General features: G+C 60.2%; 1 protein-coding gene across 2 annotated transcripts in view; it reads right to left on the bottom strand.

Moving 5' to 3' along the window:
• Nucleotides 1-1,224: 1,224 nt before the first annotated feature.
• The window catches only part of STXBP1 (syntaxin binding protein 1), a 61,424-nt gene continuing 35,429 nt past the window's right edge, over nt 1,225-27,219 (bottom strand). Inside the window, exons 6-19 of one of the 2 annotated variants that reach the window (XM_056108788.1) lie at nt 27,066-27,169; nt 22,550-22,698; nt 21,221-21,305; nt 20,087-20,217; nt 18,749-18,856; nt 16,505-16,565; nt 15,719-15,784; nt 14,255-14,335; nt 11,844-11,982; nt 11,502-11,611; nt 10,791-10,892; nt 8,710-8,795; nt 6,458-6,612; nt 1,225-1,377 (exon numbers count right to left, since the gene is read on the bottom strand). In XM_056108788.1, coding sequence (XP_055964763.1) covers nt 1,295-1,377; nt 6,458-6,612; nt 8,710-8,795; nt 10,791-10,892; nt 11,502-11,611; nt 11,844-11,982; nt 14,255-14,335; nt 15,719-15,784; nt 16,505-16,565; nt 18,749-18,856; nt 20,087-20,217; nt 21,221-21,305; nt 22,550-22,698; nt 27,066-27,169 — 1,460 coding nt within the window. In that variant the 3' untranslated portion in view covers nt 1,225-1,294. Of the gene's footprint in view, nt 1,378-4,891; nt 5,054-6,457; nt 6,613-8,709; nt 8,796-10,790; nt 10,893-11,501; nt 11,612-11,843; nt 11,983-14,254; nt 14,336-15,718; nt 15,785-16,504; nt 16,566-18,748; nt 18,857-20,086; nt 20,218-21,220; nt 21,306-22,549; nt 22,699-27,065; nt 27,170-27,219 lie in introns of those variants that run through there. The other variant, XM_056108787.1, reaches the window with a different exon arrangement.

The raw sequence follows: 27,219 nt of genomic DNA, 5'->3' as shown, positions 1-27,219 counted from the left end.
CAAGGTCGACACGTTCCAAGACGGACTAGCTTTCTTAAAATATCCTTTTGATAAATTATTTTGATATAAATAACAGAGAAAGGAAAACCGACGTTCCATACACGGGGTGGGGGGGCGGGGGGGGCGCGGTGCCGGCTCCGGGAAGGGGCGAGAAACGAACCGATGCGGGGTGGGGGGGGGCCTACGGCGGAGTCCTACGGAAATCAGCTCGCGGGGACACGGAGGGGGGGCGGGGACAACTCATCCGAGTGCAGGGGCGCCTGGAGGGGGGCACGAGGCACCCCAGGTGGGCCGGGAGCAGGCTCCGGAGGGAAAGCGCCGAAGCACGCAGCACGCGGCGACAAGGACGGCACAGCACGAGACAGCACACACGCGTCTGCGGGGCGGCGGGAGGGGCGCGTCTGTGACTTCCGGGGCCATTCTCTTCCCCGACCCAGCACGGCAGCAGGATGGGGCGGCCGGGGGGCGGGGGGGGGATGCAGAGAGGCTGGGAGGTGGGGGGGGCTCCCGGCATCCAGGGGCGGCTCAGTTCGCGGTGAAGGGTCGCTCGGGCTGCATTCTTACAGGGAATAAAATGACTCTCTTTCTCACACACGGCCCCTAGGGGTGGGGGAAACTGAGGCAGGCCAGCCCTCTCTTCGGCAGGACCCCAGGCTTTCTGCATCCCGGCAGCCCCACCAGGGCAAGAAGCACTGTCGGGTCAAGGGGGAGCAGGACCTCCAGGTGCGGGGGCAGGGGGGGCTCATGGACCCTCGGGCCGCCTCCCCCGCTGCACCCTGATTCCATTCACAAACCAACAGGGACGAGCACGGGAGAGGGGCCGGGAGCACGAGGCAGGGGGGGGGGGCTGGGGGGGGGGGAGAGTCTCAGACCTGAGATGCTTCCTGGGGTGGGGAGGGGAGGGTGGCGCCTGGTGAGGTGGTTCCCAGAGGAAACCGCAGCCACCCCACCACCCCACACAGGTTTTCGGACCCCCCAACCCCTCTCCCCGGGCCGGCTCATCCCAGCTGCACCCCAGGTCCGAGGTGCGTCCAGTCACTCGGCAGTTGCCCAGCTTCTCGGGCCGCAAGGCCCCTCCCCCCCACACCCGTGTCCCAAAGGCGTCTCCCCCCGCCGGGCCCGGAGGACACTCTTTCTGGAACACACGATGCAGCGTTTTCTCCCGTTTCACACGAGAAGGGGCGTCACGAAACACGAGAACGTGGCGGCGACTGTGCGTGCAGAGCCGGGGAGGGGAGGGGGCGGGGGGGGAGGTGGGCGGCCGCAGGGGCGGGGGGAGGGGGCAGCAGCTTATTTAACTGCTTATTTCTTCATCTGTTTTATTCAGTTTCTTCAGCGTGTCCAGCAGTTTCTGTGGGGTGAGAATGTGCGTGGATCCTGGGGGGGCCGAGAGGGGGGGAGCAGAAAAGACAGTGAGCGTGTGGGTCCTCGCGCCCCCCAACTTTCCTTTCCCGCCCCTCCCCAGCTCCCCATCTGGCCATGCCCCCACCCCCGCCCGGGGGGGCTCGTGGCAGCGGGGAGGGGCTGGGGACGGGGGCTCGGGGTTGGGGGGAGGGGGACCAGGTCGCACAGGCCTGGGAGCCGCCGCCGAGGAGGGGCTTGTGGGTAAACACACACGTCCTCCGGCTCAGGCGAGGTTCCAGGATGGACCAAGGGTGGGGGGGCAGCCCCCACAACCCCCCCATTTGGGCTCGGCCAGCTCAGGAGACTGCAAACATCAAACATCAGGGCCAGAAGACTGGGGCCTGAGTGTGGAACAGAGGGGGTCTGGGGGGGTGGGGGGAGGGACATGTGCCCGACCCCCTTGCGGCTGGTGGGTGCTGCCCCAGGGCGGGGACCTCAGGTTGCCGGGGAGGGCGGGGGCCTGAGGCCTTACCTTGCAGAGCCCGCGCACTGCTAAGAGGTTAGAAATGCTTGCAAAAATCTAAGCTAATGGAATCAGATATACTTCTACGGCAAAAGTAACCAAAAAAAAAAAATCAATGAAGTCCCTTTCCAGAAGGGGAGAGGGAGAGCGAGAGAGAGAGAGACAGAGAGAGAGACAGAGACAGAGAGACTGAGACGGAGCGAGCGCTGACGCGTGCATGAAGAAAGAGGCATGTGAGGGGACACGGACTCTAGACAGGACACGGGACACGAGTCAAGCATGAGCGTGCACGCATGCGGCCCAGAAGGAACGTGGGGGCTCGGACTTGAAAATGTGCCTCCGGAGGTGTGGGCGGATGAGGGAAGGGCCTCCTGGGGCAGAACTTCAGCCGGACGCCGCCTCCAGGCAGCCAGGATGGGGGACCCCCGCAGGCTCCCCTCGCCCGGGGGCCTGCTGTGGACAGGGCTGCTTCCAGCACCCCATCCCGGGAACGCTGTCGTGACCTTGGCGCTGCCCGTGGCGCCAACTCCTTTGTCTGCAGAGCCCCAGTTGTCTGTGTCCCCGGGTGCTTGCCAAGCTCCCTGTGTGTCCCCCCCGTATCCATGCTGACGCCCTCCCTGACCTGTCAGTTCTACAGGAAGGGGAAAGACTGCTCTGGTCAAGGGCACCCGTCTGGGCGGACACAGACACCCGTGGCCACAGTCACTACGGGGTTCTGGGAAACCACCAGGGTCTCAGGGGAGAGCCGGACAGGAGGGAGGGATGGGGCAGCTCTGCCCACTGTGGTACCCACAGAGCCCCCCCACCCCCCGCCCCGAGACCTCCGTTCCTGCAGATTCAGGGCTGGGGAGGGTGAGGAGGGCACAAGGAAGCCACGGTCTGGAGCTTTCTGATACCTGGGATGTGCGGAAGAGCGTCGGGCGTGGGCTCAGCGTCTCCCCGCAATGCTCCCTGGGGCTCCTTTCAGCACCCAGGGTTTCTTAACACCCTCCCCCCACCCGTGACTGGCACTGAGCAGGGAGCAGGCCAGGCCTGCCTGCAATGGGCTCGATCACTTGACACACAAGAGATGCTGAGACCTAAGTGGGGTAGGGGGTCTCTAGAGGCCCCGTGAGCTGTGCGAGCTGTGCGCAGGTGTGGAGAGACCCTTCACTGCAGAGCCGGACACCCTGAGGCCCTGTCCACATGGCCAGTTCAGCAGCAGCAATGAGAGGCCAGGCGAGGTTGAGGGCCTTGTCGCCAGCTTGACGTCCAGTGTGCTGGACACCCAGGGGAGAAGGACATCAGACCCAGATACTGAGGCTCTTCTTCCTTCCTTCCTTCCTTCCTTCCTTCCTTCCTTCCTTCCTTCCCTCCCTCCCTCCCTCCCTCCCTTCTTCCTTCCTTCCTCCCTCCCTCCCGCCCTCCCTGTTTCTAGTTTTTGGGCCATACCCAGTGATGCTCAGAGCTTAACCCCTGGCTCCGCACTCAGGGATCACTCCTGACAGTGCTCAGGGACCATTTTGGGTGCCAGAGGTTGAACTGGGTTGGCTGAGTGCAAGGCAGACACCCTCCCCGCTGTGCTAGCGCTCCAGCCCCTTTCCTTTTCTTCATAAAAACATTTTTTGGGGGTAGGTTCTTGGGGCTACTCCTGGCAGTGCTCAGGAGATGCTCGAGTTACTGTGCTCGGGGAACCCTCCGAGGCGCCTCCTGCTGTGAGCCTGTGCTTGCTCGGCGCCTGTGCTCCCTCTCTGCCCTGGGCCCCGCGGGTAAGAGCCGACACCCCACCAGCCACTGCAGCAGCCACGCCGTCGCCGTGGGCGGCTCAGGCTTTGCTCTCGGGGCCTCAGAGGCCCTCGGACAAGGGCAGGTGGGGTGCAGTCTGTGGACACGAACTCACAGGGACATGCGGGGTCAGCACGCGTCCCTCCCAAGGGTCCGTGGGCAGGGAGAGCGGCTCCCACCGGCACCCACACAGCCTGGCCACGGCCCGGGTCCCGCCCGAGCCACCTGCCTGGTCCTGGTCCTGGTCCTGGGGGGGTGGGGGCAGCAGGATCTGAGAGGGTGGCAGGGCAGTCTGTCCTGCTGTCCGGGATCCCCGGGGCCCCAGTGCTGGGAGCTGCAGAGCCAAGCCAGGCCTCAGCCCGCCTCTGGGGTCGCACACTCTGGGGCCTCACTGGGCGTGAGTCGGCCTGAGGTGCTGGGGACGGACTTGGTACCCGGGGCAGCAGCATTGTCGCACGGCTGACCCGAGGGAAGGCCGCGGGAGGGGGTTCTACTAAGCCTTTTCCTCCCACCCCCCGAAACCCTGCTCGCAGAGCCTGGTGCTCCAGTCCCTCGAACCCACTCCCGGACCCGAGAAGGTGTGGACTGAGGGGAGGGGGTCGTACCCTCCAAAGAGCCCGTGTGTCTTCCAAGGGACTGAGGGGGAGCAGTAACTCAGCTCCTCCAAGTCTTCATGGGACAGTGAAGATGGGAGCAAGCCGGAGGGCAGCCCCCCCGCTAGGCACGAGGTCGTCAAGACGCCACCGGTCCCAGGATGGGGCTGGCTCCCTGTCACCTGCCACCACCGGAGTCTGTCCTGTCCTACCGCTCCCCGCCAGCCTCCTCCCTGCCAGGGGCCCACGGGTGTCCGCCTGCGCCTGAGCCCGGCCTCCCTGCAGCCTCAGCCTGCACAGGTCACTGCAGGATGTCGCTGTCTGAGCCCTCCCCCTCGCCCTCCCCCGCTCCCGCCTCCCCCAGGGCCGGCAGGTGTGGGCAGCGGGTTCGGGTGCCGTGGGCAGCGTTCTGGCACTCCTTCCCGCCGGGGTGCCCATCCCTGGGAGGCGGGCGCTGCTGTCGGCACACCCGCGGGCCTCTGGGAGGGCGGGCGGCCCTAGACACATTTTCAATCAGTGCTCAGAAAGAACGGCAAGCATTTTCTCGTCCAAAGTGGGGGAGGGGGGAAACAAAAAAAAAAAACCAAAACCAGAGAAATCATACGAGTCGCAGAGGGGAGAGAAAGGAGCGAGAGTGATGGGAGAGTCAAAGAAAGCCTTCGGAGTGGAAGAGTTTCTTTTCTGGGATAAACTGCTTTTACTTTGTTTCTTGGGCTCTCTCACTCCATTGCTGGAGCCTGATCCTCAAAAGATACCCTAGAGGACTCCCTGAAGTCGGGGTGTCTCAGGTCCATGAGAAATTTGGTGGGAGTGAGAATGTGAGTAGAACCTGCAGGAGAACAGAGGCCAGCTGACTGCTTGAACACAGGTACGTCAGAGGAGCATGCCCAGGCAGGCCAGACAGACACGCCGCAGCCCACGAGGAGGGCGGGGGAAAGCGGGCGCATGCGGGGGGCGGGGGGCGCCGGACGTCAGCTGCCGCGCCAGGCTGCTCCCTGGCACTGCAGGGGACAGTGTGTGTGTGTTTGCTTTGGGGGGGCCACACCCGGCGGTGCTCAGGGCTGACGCCTGGCTCTGCACTCAGGAATCACTCCTGGCGGTGCTCGGGGGACCGCCTGGGGTGCCGGGGATCGAGCCCGGGTCTGCCGCGTGCAAGGCAAACGCCCTCCCCGCTGTGCGACCCCTTAACCCCTCGCTCCCCCACCCTGTTCTCTCCGTCCCCAACTCCAACCAGGCCCTCGTCTCCCCGCGGGGAAGCTGAGCTGGTGTCTGAGAGGAAGAGGGAGACTCCGGCCCGAGCCTGGTCGTGGCAGCTTCGGCCCGGGAAGGGAGTCGTCTGGCCACCAGGCAACACAGAGGCAAGCAGGGGGACACAGAGCGTGGCCGCAGGGGCCCGGGTGACAGAAAGGGACAAAACAATCCAGGGAGAAGCAGAGACCAGAGAGCACTTCCGGGAGGAGGGAGAGAGGGGGACGTCGGACCGTCTCCCCACGGGATGGTGGAAGCTCGGAGCGGGGTGGATGGGCCCAGACACCCCTCAACGGCCCAGCCATCGCAAGCTCTGGGCCGCGGCCCCTGCTGGTGCTCAGGGCCCGGGAGCACTGAGAGTGGAGCCGTCACTGGGGGCAGGGCCAGGAGCCCGTGAAGGGCGCAGTGGGGGGCGCCGGCGAGGCCGGATCATCCCCCGCTCGCTGCCCTTCCAGCCCTGAGCCCGTGGGGGCCCGGGAGAGGCCCAGCTCCACAGTTCCCGCACATTGTCCTCGCCTCCCCCGGGAAGGCAGTGGGGACCCCCAAACTCGAGAGTGCGGCGGGAAGTCGCTGGACCCCGCAGCACCCCGCACCTCCGTCCCCGCGTCCCGGTCACGGTGGCCCGAGCACTGGACACAGACGTGACAGGCGAAGGCGGGGAAGGCCCAGCCCGCCGTCCACTGGGCGTCACCTGGACGGGGCCCCGAGGAGTCCCGGGCGCCGGCGCGCAGTGACCACCAGGCCTAGGGCGGCCTCTGGGGTGGGGGCGCCGTGCCCTGGCCGCCCCCCGCATGCAGCGCCCGGCCGGCCACGGCAGGGACCCTCGGGCCCCTTAGCTCCGCCATCCCCCAACGTGGCCAGAGGCCAAGTTGTGCGGGGTGAGGGCGGGCGAGGGCGGGGGGACTCGCGGAGGTGCGGGAGGGAGCCTGCACGCGCCATGCAGCAGCCCGGCCCTCCCCCCGGGGCCCCGGCCGCGAGCACTCACCGATGAGCACTTCCCACTTGCCGTTGGCCTGGGTCACCTCGTAGGCGCAGCGCATCTCGTTCAGGCTCACGCCCCCCAGGATGAAGATGATGAGGCGGGGGCCGCTGCGGTACTCCCCGGGGGCCTTGTTCTTGTGCCAGTGCCCGTAGCGGGCGCTGCGGGGAGGGAGACAGCCCTCGTGTCCGTGGGGTCCGCGGCGTGGCCTCCTGCCCTCGGTGACTTGCCCACTGGCCGGGGCTTCCCGAGGGCTGAGGCACTTCCCCAGGCCCGTCGGGGTGGGCCATGGGCAGCAGCGCCTGCCCCCGTGTCCAGGCTCGTCTAGGGCCAGTCATTCCTGTCCCCCTACTGGCCGCGCCCTGAGCGTGTGGCTGGGCTCTTTCGGTGACCCCAGCTGTGGCCGCCACAAGTTCTGGGGGCATGGGGAGAGGAGGCCAGGGACTGAGAAGCAGGCGCCCGATGGAGGGGCTCAGCGCGGGGGGACCTGAGGGGGGACGCAGGGGCCTCCTGGGAACTGGGGACAGTTCCCCAGAATGGCCACCCTGGGCTCTCCGAGATGGGTTCTGCGCTCAGAGGACCAATGAGAAATGGGGGGGGGGGGATGCGGAGAAAATGGTCTCCTGGTTGCTGGAGCGAGAGCACAGAGGGAAGGGTGCTTGCCTGGCATGCAGCCGACCCGGGTTGGATCCCGGCATCCCACATGGTTCCCCGAGCACCGCCAGGAGTAATTCCTGAGTGCAGAGTCAGGAGGAACCCCTGTGCATCAGTGGGTGTGACCCAAAAAAGCAAAAACAAACCAAAGAAACAAAATGCTGGTCTCAGGGGACAGTCATGTCCAGGGATTCAGGGGGCATGAAGCCATGAGGCTGTTGTTCTGGGCGCCTGCCCGGGGTGCAGGCCTCACCCTGCCCTGGTCGGAGCCCTCTGGTGCTCACTGCCGCTTGAGCAGGTGCCTAGTGCCCCGACAGCAAGTGGCCCGTAAGGCCTCCAGTGGAGCGGGGGGACTGTTGAGCCCCAGGTGTGCGGCTGCCACGCTGCCCACCAGAAGCCCCCCAGGTGCTGCTCAGCCCCGGCTGCCCCTGTGGGCCCGACCCCACGGTGAGGCACAGGGGAGTGAGTCTGGAGCCGACACCACGTGTGGGCCGGCAGCAGCGTCCCTGAGTGGGCACCTGGGCTGTGTGCCCACAGCCCTGCGGGGAGGTTTCGTGCAGTGGGCAGGAAGGAGAACCAGGTGGGGGGTGCGGGTGGGGGTCGGGTCCCTCCAAGTACCCACAGGCCGCAGGGACCGTCCAGGCGAGTGTGGGCTATGCTGTCGGAACATGGGGCGGGGAGCTCTTCTCTTGCAAAACTGATTTCTGGGACCCCTCCCCCATCTCCCACAGCTCCAACCTGGGGCTCTAACCTAATCTCCCCCTTCTAGAACAATCCAAAAAGGGGCAAGTGATCAGGGTGAAGACAGGCAGCGTGCTGGGCTGGGCGGCAGAGGGGGCCTGATCCCTGTCCCTATCCACACTCCCCTGTGCTCTGAGCGACTGGCGGCGGGGAGGGGGACAGGGGGGCCCCGGGACCCCGCCTGGGCCTCTATCTCCCGAACACCTGGCTTGGGAGAAAATTCTCGTATCGCACATCTCGCTGTCACGGGACTGTGACCCCCACTTGGCCCCGTCCACCTTGGACCTCGGTCCCCATCTGAGACGGACACCCTGGCCCGTGAATGGTCAGTCCCTTTGCTCCCACCCACCTGCCACCGGCCCCCATGCTCATCTGTTGGTGCAGTCTGCGTGCATCCTATGGGGCTGCTGACCCTGGCCCTTCTCTTCCTGTCCAGGTCACTATGTGTCCACTAACTGATCGAATTCCCTTGGGTGCTCCTTGTAGGAGGGCTGGGAGGGTCATGGGTGTGAGCCAAGGGGGACCCCAGGCCAAGGCCTGCGGAGGGGTGAGGGGAGCCCTGAAGACATGCCCAGGTAGGGGCAGTGCAGAGGCCCCGCGTGGACGCCTGCTGAGGCAGGGAGGCATGGGGAGTGGGGGTGGGGGGTGGGTGTCCCCCAAGTCTGCTCATGAGGGGCGTGTGTGTATGTGTGTGTGAGAGAGAGCGACAGGGGCTGTGGGCTTCTTTCCCCCTGTGTCTGCTCGAGGCCCCTCACGTGGGGTGTGTGTGTGTGTACGTGAGTGCAAATGTGTGCATGCGTGCATGTGAGCGCCAGGGGCTGTGGACTCCCCCCCTCCCCGTGTCTGGTCGGGGCCCCCCTCACCTCACAGCGGTGGTGCTGAAGGAGGCAGAGGAGCGGGTGGAGATGTACGGGTAGTGCTTGGTGTCGAGTTTGTCCTCGATCGTGTCCTGGAGAAAAAGGAGACACTGGTCAGGAGGCGCCAAGCAGCAAAGCCCGGGTCAGCTTCGCCGGTGCAGCCCGGCCCTCCAAGCCTCACGGGGATCCCGCGCTCTGGCCGCAGGTCTGTGCCCCCAGAAGCAAAACCAACTGCATCGACTCTGCTGCCTCACCAGCCCCTTCCTCTCTCCCCACCTGCAGGAGTGACAGCCACACTGGGGGGGGGGGGGGGAGGATCTCCCGGCAGGGCCGTGGTGCCCCAGAGGCAGAGGCTGGCCTTGCTGGCCAAGCACCAGTTCCCAGGTCTGGGGCAAGTCTAGATCTCAGTTTCTTTATCTGGGGGGGGGGGGGGGGGATTAGGTGAATTCTGAGCACCAATTAAATGCTCTCTCCCACGGAAATGCACCAATATTATCATCTTCCGGTCACACAATTGCTTTTTTTGTTGTTTTTTTGTTTTTTTGTTTTTCAGGTCACACCTGGCGATGCACAGGGGTTACTCCTGGCTCTTGCACTCAGTAATTACTCCTGGCGGTGCTCAGGGGACCATATCGGATGCTGGGAATCGAACTCGGGTCTGCTGCGTGCAAGGCAAACGCCCTATCTGCTGTGCTATCTCTCCAGCCCCTTCGTACAATTGCTTTGAGTTTTCTTTTTTTTTTTTTTTGGTCACACCTGGGGATGCTCAGGGGTTACTCCTGGCTCTGCACTCAGGAATTACTCCTGGCGATGCTCCAGGGACCATATGGGATGACGGGGATCAAACCCTGGTTGGCCTCGTGGAAGGCAAACGTCCTACCCAGTGCCCTATGGCTCCAGCCCAATGCTTTGGGTTTTCATCTCAGGATTCACGTGGCATTTAAAAAGTGGGGGGAAAAAAAAAGAATTTCCTGCAGGAGAAGCCTCTAGCTCGTTTCCAAGGGCCTTGCTTGTCTGGTGGGTGGACCTCACGCCTGCAGCTTAGAAACTGATGCTCCTAACAGCCGCTGCCCCCGAAGCCCACAGGGGCAGGGAGGGAGGCGGAAAGGCAGGGCAGAGGACAGGGATCTGAGCAACAGTCCATGGGGGAGGGCGTCTCTTTGCAAGTGGTCAACTTGGGGTCGATTCCCGACATCCCACAGAGTCCCCGAGCACTGCCAGGAGTGATTCCTGGGTGCAGAGCCAGGAGTAATAAGCCCTGAGCATCGCCGGGTGTGGCCCAAAAAGGAAAAATTAAAAAAAAAAAAAAGGCGGGGGCAGAGAACCAAGGGAGCGCTCCACTTCAGCTCCTCAGGTGGAAGCGGCCCCCAGCTGCCTTCGCTCACTCTGGTTCTGTGAGCAGCTGCCTGCAGGCCCGGCAGGGCTGTGTTTACGTCTGGGCGGAGCTGAGGGCGAGGCCTGTCATTCTCTGGACTCCTCTCCTGTCCATCTGTTGGAGCAGGACTTGGACAGATAACCTCTCAAGAGCCAGAGGGCTGGGATGCCACATCCCATCACTCCCTAGAGGGGTGTGGGACCCCTGCACCGGCCCCGCTGGGTACAGAGGACAGCTGATGGACATGGGCTGGGACAGTCCATCCCGCCTGCTGCAGGTGTGGGGGGAATTGAAAGGATGAGGGACGAGGCACCTGGGCCAAGCCGGGCAGCAGGAGTGGGAGGGGGCAGGGCCTCCCAGCAGCAGCAGGCAGAGGCTGAACGGGGTCCCGCAGAGCAGGGACACCGGGTCCCCTTCTGGAGCTCCACACTCCCGAGAGAGCCTCATGGCGGGACTGGACACTCGTGTGGAGCACATTTCTCCTCTGACGCTCAGAGCGGGGATGGGGGCCCTGGAGGGCTAACCCAGGGCTGAACCCCAGCATCTCCTCGCCAACCCTCAAGACACGGCGTGCTCAGAGACGCTGCAAATCCCTGGACAGGAAACCTAGGGCCTGGGCTCCCAAGAGCAGGGGCCTGGAAGCCTCAGGGCCTCCAGGAAGGGACTGGGCCCGGCCGTCCCCCCGCACCCCACCCCGGGGCCCCTCACGGACCTCCATGATGTCTTTGATAATCGGGGTCCAGCGGGAGAGCTGGTAGGTCTGCTCACTGATGCGCTCCTTCCGCTCGGGCTTGCTCCTGCGGCGCAGCGTGGACTGAACCAAAACCCACGTGTGAGACAGGCAGGGTCACCTGGACACGCATCCACACCGCATATACATGCATGCACACACAGCACGTGCACGGACACATGTGCATAAGGCAGGGAGGGCCGCCTGGACATGCAGGCACACACATGCAAGAAGGGAGGGCCGTCTGGACACACACACACAACACACGCATGCACGCACAGAAATTAGGCCGGGGAGGGCTGCCCGGACACAAGTAGACTTGCACAGTTGGACACACAACATGTAACGCATGCACATACACAAACACGCGTGCGCACATAAGCACACGTGAGGCAGGGAGGACCAATTGGGCAGAAGCACACGCACGCACTGAATGTGTGTGCATGTGTGTGTGTGTCTGTCTGTGCGTGAATATGTCTGTGAATGTGTGTGTGTGTTTATACAAGTGTGTCTGTCAGTGTATGTCTGTGTGTGTGTGTGTGTGTGTGTGCGTGCATATGGGTGTGGGTGAATGTGTGAGTGAGAGTCTCGTGTGTGTGTCTGTGTGTGTGAATGTGTAAGCGTGTGTGTGCGCATGTGTCTGTGCGTGAGAGAGAAGTGCCCCTGGGTGAGGTGTCCCCCGCCCGCCCTTACGTCGGTGACGATGGGCACCCCAAGGTGCGCCATGTTGGTGATGATCTCGCTGTCCTCCGGGGGGATCTGTGCATGCTGGATCAGCTTGTTCAGGTTCTCCTCAGTGATTCCTGGAACAGACCCAGCAGCTCCCATGGCTGAGGGGCCACCTGGGGCCCGTCCCTGTCCCGCTCACCACAGCCGCGTCAGGTTCGAATCCCAGCATCCCATAGGGTCCCCTGAGCACTGCCAGGTGTGACCCAAAAAGCAAAAAAAAAAAAAGGCAGCACAGAAAAGGCAGAGGGACACTCGGATCCTTTCGCGGCTGCCCACGTCCCCCGGGAGGCACCCGCACCCCCTCACCGTTCTTCAGAAAGATGTAGAGCAGGATGATGCGGATCTTGTCGTAGGTGCTGACGTTGGCGTCCAGCAGGATGGGGACGATGGCTCTCATGGGGTCCTTGATCTTCTCCCCTTCGGCGTCCGTCCCCATGGCCAGGTCCTGCAGGACACAGCACCCAGGTCTTGCTGGCTATAGCCTGGACAAGCTCAAGCTCTGTCCCCACGGAGCATCCTGACCCCACCCTCTCACTCCATGTGCCACTGTCGGCATGGTTCCCTGACACCCGATCAAGCTTCGTGTCCACTTTCCAACTGGCCACCTTGCTGACAGGCGAGCCAGGTCGCTCCTTGCACAGGGTCCCGCAGCTCGCCAGGGGGTGCCGGGAGGAGGGAGGCCCCCCCAGAAGCAAGCCCAGGCCTGAACGTCGGCGGTCTGGGGTCCCTGCTGACTCCCTCCTCCCCTCGCTGCCCCCAAAGCCCGGAGGATAGACTTTGTTCCTGAGTTCTAACTTTAGGGTCTTGCTTGTTGGTTTTTTTTTTTTTTTTTTTTTTTTTGCTTTTTGGGTCACACCAGGCAACGCACAGGGGCTACTCCTGGCTCATGCACTCAGGAATTATCCCTGGCCATGCGCGGGGGATCAGATGGGATGCTGGGAATCAAACCCGGGTCGGGCTGCGTGCAAGGCAAATGCACTACCTGCTGTGTTATCACTCCAACCCCCTTGCTTGTTGGTTTTGGGGTCACAATCTGCAGTGCTCAGGGCTCTGTGCTCAGGGATCACTCCTGCTGCGGTTCAGGGTCAGTGATGTGTAAGGAAATGTGTACTATCTCTCTGGTTCCTTCTCTAGATTGGGATTTCTTTTGGGGGCCACGCCTGGTAGTGCTCGGGGCACTCCAGGCTCTGTGTTCTGTGCTCAAAGGGACCACATGGGGCTGGAGCTCAAACCTGGGCCGCCTGCAACCAGAGCTTGCACTGGGGGGCTGGAGCAACAGGGCAGCAGGGAGGGGGTTTCCCTTTCATGTGGCCAACCTGGGTTCGACCCGTGGTATCCAATATGGTCCCCCGAGCACTGCCAGGAGTGCTGCAGAGCCAGGAGTAACCCCTGAGCATCGCAGGGTGTGGCCCCAAAACCGGAAAAAAAAAAGAAACAACCCCAAAATAAAACTTCCACTTGGCCTGCTGAGCTGTCTGGTTCTGTTTCTCATTCTCCAGTAAGGAGACACACACTGGGCCTCCACCATGCAGGCCACAAGGGACGCAGAGGTCAACTGGACAGGGCTGGGGCATGTCCTCCCCACGACCCTACAGCCGGCCAGTCAAGAGTCCAGCATCTCGCTGGTAGAGCGGCCCCTGAAGCTCCCCTGACACTGCCCACCTCTGCCAGTCCCCTCTGTGCTCACAGGGGCCACAGACTGTGGGCCCCAGTCTTTCCCTTGGTGGACAGCCTCAGCCCATGCGGCACAGCTGAATGTGACTCTAATGTCCCCCTTGAAAATCCAATGCCAGGGCCAGAGTGTAGTACAGCCAGGTAGGGCATTTGCCTCGGCCGACCCGGGTTCAATCCCTGGCATCCCATAGGGTCCCTCGAGCACTACTAGGAGTGATTCCTGAGTGCAAAGCCAGGAGGAACCCCTGAGCATCGCCGGGTATGACCCAAAAAGCAAAAACAAAATAAAATGTCCAATGCCCTGTAAGCAGCAGCAAACAACCACTGGCACATGGAGGCAAGATGCATTTCCAGGGGACGTCCAGTGGTGTGGACGGCGAGTGGACGCCGGGTCAAGGCAGCTGTCTGCACCCGAGTGTGCCTAGGACCAGACTCCCAGGCCCTGTGCCCAGAGCCCCAGCAAGCTGCAAGGGGCTTTTTCCTGGAAGGGGCCTATCTGCAGAGGGCTCCAGCTCCAGCTTCCCCTCCACGCTGACCCTGATTGCGTGACCGTGCCCTTTGCAAGGAGGGTGGCATCCTGCAGATCAGGGCCTCCACATGAATCCCCGACTCCCCGAGAAGCAGGGCAGCAACGGGATCTCCCCCACTGGCCGAGGAGAGTGAAGCAGAGGAAAGTGGCCCATTGAGGCAGACAGGGAGAGCCTGGGAGAGGTCGGGAGAGGCAGGGCTCCGGCCTGACTTCGGCTGTGAGTGTGGGGTGAGGAGGCGTGAGGCCGAGTGTGGGTTCGCATCACGATGGCATGGTCCGGCCTGCCCCTGGGCTGCCAGGTGTGGCCAGGGCAGCAGAAAATGTATTCAGAGAGTGACAGTAGGTGTCCCGGCCAATGCGGGCTTCGGGCCGCCCGTCCACTGCTCTTTAGCCGTTCCCAGGAGCCTCTGGGCGGTAAGACATGCAAAGTCCAAAGGCAAGTGTCCAAGGCCCAGTGCTGGTCCCCAGTCGCGGCTGGGACGGGCCTGGCAGGAAGGGGAGGCGGCGGCCCTACCTGCTCCACCCGGCAGAGCTTGTCCACGGTGCCCTGGTAGTGCTTCATGCAGTCCTCGGCCAGGTGCAGGTGGGTGGAATACTAGGAGGAAGCAGAGTTTGTTTGGACTCACGTGTCAACGAATGTCTGCTAGGGACAGCGGATCCCCATGGGATGCCCCAGTGAGCATGCACGCGTGCGTGCACACACGCAGAGGGGCAGGACAAGCCCTGCACTGAGAGGCGAGAGGAGGGAGAAGTTCTGTGCAGGGAGCAAGTCCCATGGCTGCGTGACACCCCCTTGAGCCCCCAGAGCCCCTTACTCCCGCCACGGAGTGGGGCTAGACCCAGAGACCCGCTCTGAGTAAGGCACGTGGGGAACAGGCTGTGACAAGCCACAGGGGTCCTCCAAGTGACCCCCCTTATCCGGGGAGCCCCTCTGAGCATGTTCTCACCTCAGGGGACCCCCCTGTAAGCTAAGCTCACTCACTCATGGGGATCCCCCAGATTTCACAGGATCCCCCAGGTCTCAATGACTCATGGGGATCCCCAGATCTCACTCACTCACGGGGATCCCCCCAGATCTCATCGGGATCCCTCCAGATCTCACTGGCTCATGGGGATCCCCCAGATCTGACTCATGGGGATCCCCAGATCTCACTTGCTCACGGGGATCCCCCCAGATCTCACAGGGATCCCTCCAGATCTCACTGATTTATGGGGATCCCCCAGATCTCACTTGCTCACGGAGATCCCCCCCAGATCTCACTCACTCATGAGGATTCCCCCCAGATCTCACTGACTCATGGGGATCCCCCAGATCTGACTCATGGGATCCCCAGATCTCACTCGCTCACGGGGATCCCCCCAGATCTCACGGGGATCCCTCCAGATCTGACTCATGGGATCCCGAGATCTCACTTGCTCACGGGGATCCCTCCAGATCTCACGGGGATCCCTCCAGATCTCACTGACTCATGGGATCCTGAGATCTCACTTGCTCACGGGGATCTCCCCAGATCTCACGGGGATCCCTCCAGATTTCACTGATTTATGGGGATTCCCCAGATCTCACTGACTCATGGGATCCCCAGATCTCACTTGCTCACGGAGATCCCCCCAGATCTCACTGACTCATGAGGATTCCCCCCAGATCTCACTGACTCATGGGGATCCCTCAGAGCTCACTCTCTCACGGATCCCCCTGAGCCCACTTGTTCTCTCTCATTTGGCTGAGAGGAGCCAGCAGCCAAATCAAAGGCTGCTGGAGCAGCACAGGATGAGGTGAGGCGGTGAGGGAGGAGCAGGAAGGACGGGAGGAGGGGTGGGGAGGGGTGGGGGTGGGGGAGGGGGAGAGGCAAGGGCAAGGGGGAGGGGGGATCCAAGGGGAGAGGAGCTGCCCTGCCTGCTCCTCAGGGGCTTTGTGCAAACAGACTGAGGAGAGCAAACTTGGGGGCCCCAGAAGCCATCAGCAGCGTCTCCTCACCTTGCTGAGCTCCTTCTGGTACTGTGGCATCTTCTTCAGCATCTGGGACAGGTCCCGCATGGTGGTCTGGAGGGGAGGAGGGCACTGTCACCACCCGCCCGGGCACCCACCACTCCTGCTCGGAAGCCGGCAGCTGGTTCTACTGGGGGTTGTCACGGGGGAGGGAAGGTCTCTGCACGGCAGCGCGGGCCTCAGAGGGCAGGAAGCGGGTGGCTGCCCGCCCCACCTGGCCCCATGCACTGACCCCACCTAGCATTGAATCACGAAATCACGAACACAGGCCAGTGAGGCGGAGACACAAAGCCAGGCTGCGTGTCCTGTCTCGGGGCGCTGGCATCCTGCAGGGGAGCCGTCCCCACAGGGGCTGGCCATGGTGGGTCTCGGGAGGGCCAGGAGGGGGTTCCTGAGTGGGAGCTCACAAGGCAGGGTCGGGGGTCAGCTGAAGGACATGGGGGTCACGAGGTGGCTCAAAGCCAGGCAGCGACACAGCTGGAGGGAGGCCCCACTGACACACGGTCAGGAGAAGGTCAGGCGGGTGGGATGACCCCACCGTCAGCTCCTAAGGGCGAGTCGGCTCTTGCCCTCAGCGTGCCCAGACATGAGCCATTGGGTGGAGCAGAGTGGCCCCTGCACCTCTCCCAGGATGGACAGTGGTCATGTGACCAGGGGGACAGTGACACCCCCCAGCATCCAAACTGTCAGTGGAGGAGCGCCCCCCTCCCCTCACCCCCAATCCTGGGGAGAAAGAGGGGGCTCTCTAAGGGGGGGGCCCGAGGTCAGGGTTACCTTCTCCCCCGTGTTCATTCTCTTGCTCGAGGAAAAGTCCTTCAGCGACCGGGTGACTTCCCTGGAAGAGAGCAGGCGACACCTGGGGCCTCTGGATGCGAGGCTCTTCCCCGGGAACACGGGGCACCTTTCCTTTCTGGAGCCGGGGGTTGCTCAAGGAATATTTCCAGCTCTGTGCTCAAGGGACTGCATGAATAACTATTCTGCCAGGAATAGAGCTGGGGTGTCCCACACGCACGCCAAGAGCCTCACCCCTGAGCGACTTCTGCCCATCAGCAATGCATGTAAAGTGATTCTCAAGAGACTCATTGCTTTTCTTTTTCTTTTTTAAGGAGTATGGTTTGAGGGCTACACCTGGCGATGCTCAGGGGTCACTCCCAGATCTGTGCTCAGGGATTATTCCTGGCACTGCTTGGGGGACCGTATGGGATGCTGGGGATTGGACCTGGGTCGGCCATGTGCAAGGTGAAGGCCCTCCCCGCTGTGCTATCACTCCAGCCCTGGATGAACCTTTTCCTAAAGCTGAATGATCACAAAAAGTTTGGAGAGTACCGTCAAGACCACAGAGTCCAAGAGCAGGGCACACTTCACTGCTTCTCCTCCATCTCCTAAGACCTACGTTCTCCAACTCAAGGGCCCGGTGTCTCTGCAAACGCAGAACTGTTATCCACAGCTCCTGCTGGCTCACAATGTTTAAATGTTGGAAACACATGGAAATACTTGCAGAATGAGCAGCTGTTTCAGAACGGAGCAGCTCGTGCTCAGAAGTGACAGGTCTGTTTTTGTTTTTGTGTTTTGGGTCACACCCGACGATGCACAAGGGTTACTCCCGGCTCTGCATTCAGGAATTATTCCTGGCTCTGCTTGGGGGACCATATGGGATGCTGGGAATTGAACCCAGGTCGGCCCCATGCAAGACAAATACCCTACCCATTGTGCTATCGCTCCAGCCCCAGAAGTTACAGGTCTGAAGCCAGGGAGAGCACACACGGCCGAGAAAGTCCAACTGGATGTAGCTGTCTGGATCTCTCAGTAGAAAGGAAGAACTTTATTTTATTTATTTATTTATTTATTTATTTATTTTTTGCTTTTTGGGCCATACCTGGCGATGCACAGGGGTTACTCCTGGCTCTGCACTCAGGAATTTCTCCTGGCAGTGCTCAGGGGACCATGTGGGATGCTGGGTATCAAACCCGGGTCGCCCGTGTGCAAGGCAAACGCCCGACCCGCTGTGCCATTGCTCTAGTCCCAGAAGAACTTTATTTTTAATGTAAGATCTTTCATTTTAAGGTTATGGTGCCTGGGATTGACTCCAGTGCATCCTACATATGAAGCAGTGGGTGGACTGTGATGAGCTTCATCCTTGGCCTCCAAACTAGATTTTCTTGGCGGTTGGGAGCATGCATACCTGGCTGTGCTCAGGGCCCACTCCTGGCAGGCTCGGGGGACAATAAGGGGTGCCAGGCAATCAACCTGTGTTGGCTGTGTGGAAGGCACAAGTTCTGGACCCCAAGCTAGCTTTAGAAGTGTGTATTTTGGGGCCAGAGAGAGAGAGTACAGGGAAAAGGCACTTTGGTTGCGTGCAGTCAACCCTGGTTCGATCCCCAGCACTGCGGAGTCCCCCAAGCACCGCCAGAAGTGATGCCTGAGCCTGGAGTAGAGTCAGACTGGAGCATAGCTCTGTCCCCCGAGGAATTGTGTCTACAAAGCACTGGGGGCTGGGCGCTAGCAAGGACCAGCGGGCGGCTGGCCTGGGTTCGATCCCTGATTACCTCTAGGGTTCCTCAAACCCTACCAAGGAGTGACCCCTGAGTGCAGAGCCAGGAGCTATCCCTGAGCACCACCAAGTACAGCCGACAAACTACACCCCCAAACCACCTCCCACAAGCATTTTGCTGAAAGAGCTACTAGGAGTGGGCCCTGAACCCCCGACATCACCCGATGCTCTAACTCGTGACTCGGGACTGGAGCCAGCAAAGGAGTCCAGAGTCCCGGGGACCATCCCGGCCCTCAGCGAAAGCCACTGACCCTCAAGGATGCCTGAGGTCACATATGGGTGAGCCGGGGCTGGAGTTGGGGGCTCCTGGAAGGGCAGGGGGCACAGGGAACAGTTATGGGCGCGGGAGACAGAGCTGGGGGGGGGGGGGGTTGGGAGTGCGGGAGATGTGATGGGAAGGCAGGGCAGGGTCGAGGGGCACAGGGACCAGGGGTGCTGGGCGCAGGGTCTGGGGCACAGGCTCTTACTGGGACACCTCCGCGATGTGCTTGTGGCGTAGAGCCACCCACAGGTCATCATCCTCGTCCAGCAGCACTTCCTTGACCCGTGCCTCCCCGATGCCGCTGGTCTCGTACCTGCAGAGACAAAGATACTCTGAGTCAGGGTTGGAGGGATGCCGGCCTCCCCCAACAGATGATTTCACAGGCAGCCCTGGCCCCAGGACCGCCTCCCCTGACCCCTGCAAGGCCGCTGATGGGCCCTGGTCTCGCGCTTCTGCTCTCGAGTCAACTGGGGGGTGGATCTGGGTTAGCGGTGGGTCAGTCTGGAGGACCCGTTGACCCTCACGGGAGGGAAGGGAGTGGCTGGCCCGCCCAGGAGGTCAGTAGCTCCTGCTGTGGCAGGTGTGGGAAAGCCAAATGGACAGTACCAAGGGGCAGGAGAGAAGACATCAACGTCTGCTTTTGTATGTTTATTGATATTTAGTTTTGGTTTTTGGGCCCCACATGGCAGTGCTCAGGAACCCCCTGGCGAGCTCCGGGGACCTTATGGGGTGACAGAGATAAAGTCTGGATTGTTGGTGTGTAAGACAAATGCCTACCTGCTGTACTATCGCTCTGGCCCTTGCTTTTATTTATTTCTGATTAAATTTTTTGTTTGTTTTTGAAGCAGCGTTCAGGCTTACTTCTGGCACTTGGCAATCACTCCTGGCGGGGTTAGGGGTCCAGAGGTGGTGCAGGGGATTAAATCCAGGTCAGCAGGTGCCAGGCAAGTGCCCTCCCGTCTGTACTATGGCCCTGGGTCCAACCACACCCTCACCGTGAAACCATCACCTCTGCAGTCAGTGTTCACGAGACACGGTTACTGCACAATTACGCCCATAGAAAGGAAAGCCCGGAACTGGGAAACAGTTCCCACGGCCTGCCACTGACATCACTGTTTGCAGTGAGGAGAGCGGAGCTCAGGGAGAAGTGTGGCTGCCGGATGCTGTCACCTTTCGTGGTCCTGATGTGCCACGGAGTCAGGCCCACGCACCCACGCGTCTGCGCGGCCCACACGGCCCAGCAGGCTGTGACTGTAGGTGACTGGGTTCTCCTGAGCTGAAGACCTGTCCTTCTCCACAACAGTCACCGCCATGACAACGGCCAGGATATTCCAAGTGACAGGGACACTTTGAATCCACACAATGCCCTGTGGCAAACTGCAGTTCTGCACCCCAAGGAGGCCTGAGCTCCCCAGCGGGCCCCAGGGGGTCTGGGGGAGTCTCCAAGGAGAGCGTCTTAGCAAGCCTGCTTCCCGAGGCCCTCTTTCCAGGGGTGGCGCGTCTCTCACACAAACCGAGCCCTGTGGGGCACGCGTGTACTTACTTATAGACATCATTTTCAATGGGCAGCAGGTCGTAGCTCATGGCCTGGAAGGTCAGTTCGTGGAGGACCGGGGAGCTGGGGTCGAAGCCACGGTCCAGGATCAGGAGCTGGGAGCGCGCCTTGTCTGGGCCCTGGGGGGCAGCACAGGGAGTGGGTTCCCACAAGCTCCCCAGGCACCTGTTGTTGTTTTGGCTTTTGCGGTCACACATCCAGTGATGCTCAGGGGTTACTCCTGGTGGTGCTTAGGGGACCATATGGGATGCTGGGAATCAAACCCGGGTTGGCTGCGTGCAAGGCAAACGCCCTCCCCACTGTGCTATCACTCTGGTCCCCTCCCCCAGGCACCTCTGATCACTGGCTTGTGTGGGTGCCCTCAGAACTGGGGCAGCCGGAAGTGACATCTGAGGCCAAGCCTGGCGAGATGGCACTGGCAACTTGTCCAAGAACCCCAGGGGTCAGCGTGGAAGCCGGCATATGTCATGAGGTGTCCCGTCTCCTGATTCCCCAAGCACCAAAGAGGCGGCAGCTCACGGGACACATGTGCTTCTTAGCGTTCCCAGCTCTCGGCCACTCTTCACCAAGGCCAGTGCTTTGTGTCTCAAAACTTGCCGTGGCCCGGGCAGGGCCGACACACCGGCTCACCAAAAAAGCCCTGTCACCAGCAACCAAAAATTGCCGGGGCCTCGCTTGACGCTCTGTTGGGAGGGTCTGGAGACAGAAGTAGGTGCATCTCCACGTAAGCCTGTTTGCTTACACAGCCACCTCCAAAGCGAGTTTATCAACAGGGCCTTGGTGCAGCTGCTAGCAGGCGCGGCCCGTGCACCAGGACGGAGGGTGGTTCCATTAGAAAGGACCTTCTGGGTCTGGCCCCAGTGATGTCAACAGTACGAGACAGGGGGCTGCAGTCCAGACTCAACTCATGCACACGGTGTACAAAGGAAAGGTCCTGGCATCAACTTGCTTTCAACATGGCACTACTGGGCGGGTTCCAGGACAAGCGTCTCTCGGGGCTTGACGTGGGACAGTCCAGGGAAATAGAACCGAGGGGGCCACAGATTCTGTCACCCACCGAGTGTGTCCTGAGGCTCTCACAGAGTGGGGCCCGGGGCGGCTGTGTGGTCTCCGTGCACTCACCTCGCCCATGGTGGGGTCATCGGCTTTGTAGGCGTCCAGCTTGTCCTGGATCAGCTGGGCCAGCAGGGCGTTGTCCTTGTATTCCCTGACAGTGGAGGGGAATAGGGTGAACTGGGGCACCTGCCCTCAGGGGATACGCAGCCCAAAGCGTGAGGGGGGTGAGTCCTACTCTGCGGGCTGGGGTCTTACACACACCGTTTCCCCGCAAGCTGGCTGGCTGTGCCCCAATTCCCCCCACTTGGGTTCCTGGGGCCTGCTTCGAGATGAGAGCCATAACTGCCAACACAGCGGGGGGACGGTCAAGCTGAAGGCCTCCTGTGCTCCTGCCACCAGATGGCAGGTACGGCCCCCACTCACCTACAGAGGGCCACGCCCACCCTGGAGCCACACCCACTGGAACAGTCACGCCCACTCTGGAGCCACGCCCACTGCTCCCACTGGAAGAGTTGCTCCCACCCAGGCCACGCCCACAACTGGACCACACCCACCCAAACAGAGCTGCTCCCACAACATGACCACGCCCACCCGGGAGCCACACCAGAGGGGAGCACTTGTGCCTAGCAGGTGGTGGTGGTCCCAGACCCTTTCACAGAGGCCCACCCCTCCCCATCTCTCCTTGCCTGGCTCTTGCTCACACATCTAATACATGACTCCTAGCACTGCGTCCACGCCTGCGTCTCCCCCCAGCTTTCAGAGACAGTCCCTGAGGGGCGTGACCCAGACTGGCTGGTCTGAGGCCCTGGAGGTAGCTGCATCGGCTGGTGGCCCTCTGCATGCTCAGTGCTGGAGGCATCCCCAGTGCCATCGGGAGCATCGGCCAGCAGTGCTCCTGAAGCCCCTCTGTGATGGCCACTCACTGAGACCCTCCTTCCTTCCAGACTTGGCCCCTCTGGGTTCTCTCGGCCGCCGGCATCTCTCCCTGCTCAGATGCTCCTGTCCCGGACCTGCGCTCCTCTTGGGCCTGGTCTTGGAGGTGGTAAGGCTTGAGAACCTCCCTAACAGTGCCCATTCGAGGCTCCTCTGGGCAGTTCTGTGTGCCTGACGCACAGCAGGTGAGTGGCAGCAGAGCCCCGAGGGAGGCCGAGAACCACTCGGTCACTGACAAACTCTGGGAGGCCTGGGCTGAGTGGCAGTGGCCCCCTGCTCCCGCACCCTGAGCCGAGTGGATTCTCTCCTGCCCCCTGGGTGGGCGCTGTCCCGGTCACGGTGAAACACGGTAACAGAAACACGGGTCACAGAGTGGCCGGTGGGAGACACCCTGATCTTGGCCCCCTTAGACAACTGGGGAAACCGCAGACCCAGGACGGGGCGTCACGCCGCCTTGCTCACCCCCGATACCGCACGGCGGGGTACTCCTTCAGCGTGGCACACAGGGTGGCAATCTGCTCGGCCAGGCGCTCCAGGATGGGGCTCTTCATCTGGGCCTTGTGGGGACTGTAGAAGCTTTGGAAGGAGTCGGCCGAGTCCAGGGAGTACACCTGAGCAGGAGTGAGAACCAGGCCTGCTATCAGCGCCCGGGCAAGAAGGCCGGCTTGCCCCCAGCACCCAGAATACGTTTCCCTCCTCCCCTCCGACCCCCCATCTGGGGGCACACTGGGAACCAGCCATCACCTCCATGCCTGTTCACAAGCAGAGCATGTGGACCACAAACCCGATGGAAAGTGGGAGCTTAGCTGGGGCCTGTGGATGGGGGGTGGGGGTGGGAGGGGATGGGAAGGCAGCCGGGAGGGGCAGGGAGCTTTGAGGCAGTGGAGGGGTCCTCCCTGCGGGGGTGAAGGGGGAGCCCCGCCCAGGCAGGCAGGCAAGGTCCTGAGTGTCCGTGAGCAATGGGGAAGCCCCAGGGTGAGGCCTCAGGGTGTGTTATAAACTCAGTTTTATGACATCAGCACACACAACCTATGTACTATCATCAGATGGAGCTCTTCTTGGCTTTAAAAGGAGAACTTTTTGGTTCTTTAGTAACTTCATTAAAAAAAAAAAAGAAAGAAAACAAAGCCAGAAAGCGCAAAAGTCCTAAAAACAGAGTGTCAATTATGATATAGCGATTTTCCCCGAAGAACACAAAAATTTTGATTTAAGTAGCTGTCTGCAAACCTCTGTTCACTGCAGAAAATGCAATGGCAGCAGATGGCACGAACCAAATGTCCAATAGATGAGGAGGTAAGGAAGCCGTGATAAGGAATAGCACAGCGGGTAGGGCGTTTGCCTTGCACGCGGCCTATCCGGATCGACCCGGGTTTGATTCCTCCACCCCTCTCGGAGAGCCCGGCAAGCTACCGAGAGTATCTCGCCCGCACGGCAGAGCCTGGTAAGCTCCCTGTGACATATTCAATATGCCAAACACAGTAACAACAAGTCTCACAACGGAGACATTACTGGGCCCACTAGAGCAAATCGATGAATGAGAAGACAGTGCTAGAATACAACTGTAAGAAAGGATGAAATCATGCAACAGCCTGGAGGGAACTGGAGGGTCTCCTGATTTTGTTATTCTTTGGCCACACTTGGCAAGTCTCAGGGGTCAGTCGGGGCTCTGGGCTCAGGGATCACTCCTGGTGGGCTCAGAGAACCATATGTGATGCCAGGGACCAAACCCAGGTCGGCCACATGCAAGGCAAGTGCCCTCACAGCTGTACCATTCCAAGGATGCTGGGTTTTGCTAAGCGAAATCAGAGGGGAAAAGGCAGATCCCAATGATCTTGCTCACTTGTGCTGTCGAGAAAGACAAAACGAGGGGCTGCACAGGACTAGCCGACAGAAAACACTTGGCCTTGGCTACAAAACTCAGATGCCCAAGCAGGGGGGTGGGGGTGTGTGTGCAGGGGCGGGGAGGGGAAATTGGAAGTGACACAGGGACAGTGATGGAGGCTACTGGGCACTGTGGTAGTAGCAGGTGTAGTAAATTAACTGTGTCCACAGCAACTGTCAATGTTAACACTCTTGTAAACATGTGGCCTGAATCACAATGATTTTTTTTTTTTTTTTTTTTTTTTGCTTTTTGGGTCACACCCGGCGATGCAATGGGGTTTCTCCTGGCTCTGCACTCAGGAATCACTCCTGAGTGATATGGTGCTCGAGGGACCATATGGGATGCTGGGAATTGAACCCAGGTCAGCTGCATGCAAAGCAAACGCCCTACTTGCTGTGCTATCGCTCCAGCCCCATTCAACTAACTTTTAAAAATCACTGTGATTCATGGGGGCTGGAGCGATAGCACAGCAGGTAGGGCATTTGCCTTGCATGCGGTCAACAGAGGTTTGATTCCCAGCATCCCATATGGTTCCTCAAGCACCGCCAGGAGTGATTCCTGAGTGCAGAGCCAGGAGTAAGTCCTGTGCATCGCCGGGTGAGACCCAGAAAGCAAAAACAAAACAAAACAAAAAGTTAGTTTAATAAAAAAGCAACTAGAAACTGTGCTGTGATTGTGGCCAAAGAGAGAAGCTTTTTGTGGATTTAATAATTTCCTATCCTGGGGCTGGAGCGACAGCACAGTGGGTAGGGCATTTGCCTTGCACGCGGCCGATCCTGGTTCGATTACCAGCATCCCATATGGTCCCCCTGAGTACCGCCAGGAGTAATTCCTGAGTGCAGAGCCAGGAGGAACCCCTGCACATCACCAGGTGTGACCCAAAAAGTAACAAAGAAACAAACAAAAAAATCCTATCTTCAGTAGTATGCACTAATCACTTTTCTTTATTTTTTTCAGGGTCCGACAAGTTCACTATTTCCTCTCTAGTCTATTAACAAGCAAAATTCTCTTAGAATCACATTTATGTAAAATGCCCTGATCTTTTGAGAAAGCCTGAAGCTTAAAACAAAATTGAGGGATGGACAGGGCTGGAATGATAGTACAGTGAGTAGGGCATTTGCCTTACACCAGCTGACCTGGGTTCATCCCCAGCACTCCATACGGTTCCCCACGCCCACCAGAAATAAGTCCTGAGCACTGCTGTGTGTGGTCCCAAAACAAAACAAAAAATAGAGGAACTATTTTTTGCTTATTCTTGAGCATAAAAAAAAAGTGTGTTTGGGAAATTATCCCTTATTAAAAATATATGAAGTTTGGGACCAGAGTGATAGCACAGCGGGGAGGGCATTTGTGGCAGATCTGGGTTTGATCCCTGGCATCCCACATGATTACCCAAGCACTTCGAGGAGTAATTCCTGAGCACAGAGCCAGGAGTTACCTCTGAGCAACACCTGGTGTGGCCCCAAAACAAAAAAGAATATCTGAAGTATGATGTGTTTTTATTTTTCTTTTTGGGTCACACCCAGCAATGCTCAGGGGTAACTCCTGGCTCCGCACCCAAGAATTACTCCTGGTGGTGCTTGGGGACCATATGGGATGCCAGGGATTGAACCCAGGTCGGCCATGTGCAAATCAAACATCCTCCCCGCTGTACTACTGCTCCGGCCCCATAACATGTTATAGGATGCTGGATTTGTTCCGTTTTGTTCTGTTTTGGGACACCCATCTATGTCCAGGACTTGGTCCTGGCTCTGTTCTCTGGGATCACTCCTGGCGGGCTCTGGGGACCACACAGGATTCTGGGAATCGGGACCGTGGGTCAGCTGTGTGGAAGGCAAGTGCCCTACCCACTATAGTATCTCTCCAGCCCTGAGGATGCTGGCTTTTGCTCAAACCAGGTGGTGACTGAGCTCCCAAGGAGGGGAAAATTCCTGTCTTCAAGCTGGGAGCAGGCCTCAGGCCAGCGAGAAGGGAGAGACAGGCTTTCACTGTCCACAGGAGATTTTTCCATTCTCCCTTTGGTTTTGTTTTTGGGCCACACCCAGTGCTCAGGGGTCACTCCTGGCTCTGTGCTCAGGAATTAGTCCTGGCAAGCTCAAGATCACAATGGGATCGAACCCAGGTCCCATGTGCAAGGCAAGCGCCTTCCCCACTGTAATACTGCTCTGGGTCCTGCTCCTCATAGGGCACTCTGTGGCATCTGGCCTATCACCCCCTTATCTGACCAACCACTCCTTTTCCAGAAAACAAAACACAACAAACAAACCAAAAAAAACCCTTTCCAGAAAACAAAATGAAACCAAAAACCCCTTTCCAGAAAGCAAAACAAAATAAAACAAAACCCTTTCCAGAAAACAAAACAAATCAAATCAACCTTCTTGAAGTGAACAAACAAGAGGAGCCCCAACTGCCCCCGAGGCTACTTCTGACCCAGGATCTGTCCAGGTCCCCTGACCCGAGGGAAATGCCGTTCTAGGAGGTGCTCAAGGAAGATCCAATAAACCACAGTCGCCCTTTCTCTGCCAGGTTCTGTCTCCAACACCACAGAGGGTCCCCCAAGCCCCACCAGAAGCGATCCCTGAACGCGGAACCAGGAGTCAGCCCCGGGCACCGCCAGGGGTGACCCCCAAACAAAACCAAAAAGCTATAAATATTGCATGTTCTCTCTCCGTCTGATTCACCTGCTCTGGACTGGTACCTTGGCCTTTTCCCGAGAGGAGAGAGAGAGGTTTTGCTACCAGCCTTTGGCATGGGAAGTGTTAAGGGCTGATGACGGGGGTGGCCATCTGTTCCTGACCAGCTGAGGTTATCTCTACGTTAAAAAAAAAAAAAAAAAAACCAGGCTCCCTGGAAGCAGATGGAGACGCGGCCCCCCCCCATCCCTCCGGCTACTCGTGGGCTATTTAAGGCCTCAGCCAATGGGGGCGGACGCTCGCAGAAACCAGTGCAGGGCAGGGAGCGGTTGGTAACTGAGAGCAGGGTGAGGGCTTCCGGAGGGGACGCAGGGGACACTGCTTCCGTCACACACCTCGCTCATGGGCGTCCTTCCACAAGTGCCAGGACGCCTGAGAGAATGAGCGACCCGGGGGGCCTCACCTGGGACTCGTAGGGGAGGAACGCGATGTTGATTTCCGTCAGCGTTTTGATGACTTTGGCTGCTCGAGATTTGACCAGCTCATTGAACAGGGCATCTGGACAGGCTGCAAGGAGGACACGGTGACAGTCAGCAACAGGCTCTCCCGCCCTTCTG

This window comes from Sorex fumeus, unplaced genomic scaffold, assembly GCF_029834395.1.
Source record: "Sorex fumeus unplaced genomic scaffold, SorFum_2.1 ptg000233l, whole genome shotgun sequence".
In the NCBI taxonomy this organism is placed as follows: domain Eukaryota; kingdom Metazoa; phylum Chordata; class Mammalia; order Eulipotyphla; family Soricidae; genus Sorex; species Sorex fumeus.
Note: the sequence above shows the minus strand (reverse complement) of the source record. Positions and strands in the feature narration are given on the sequence as shown.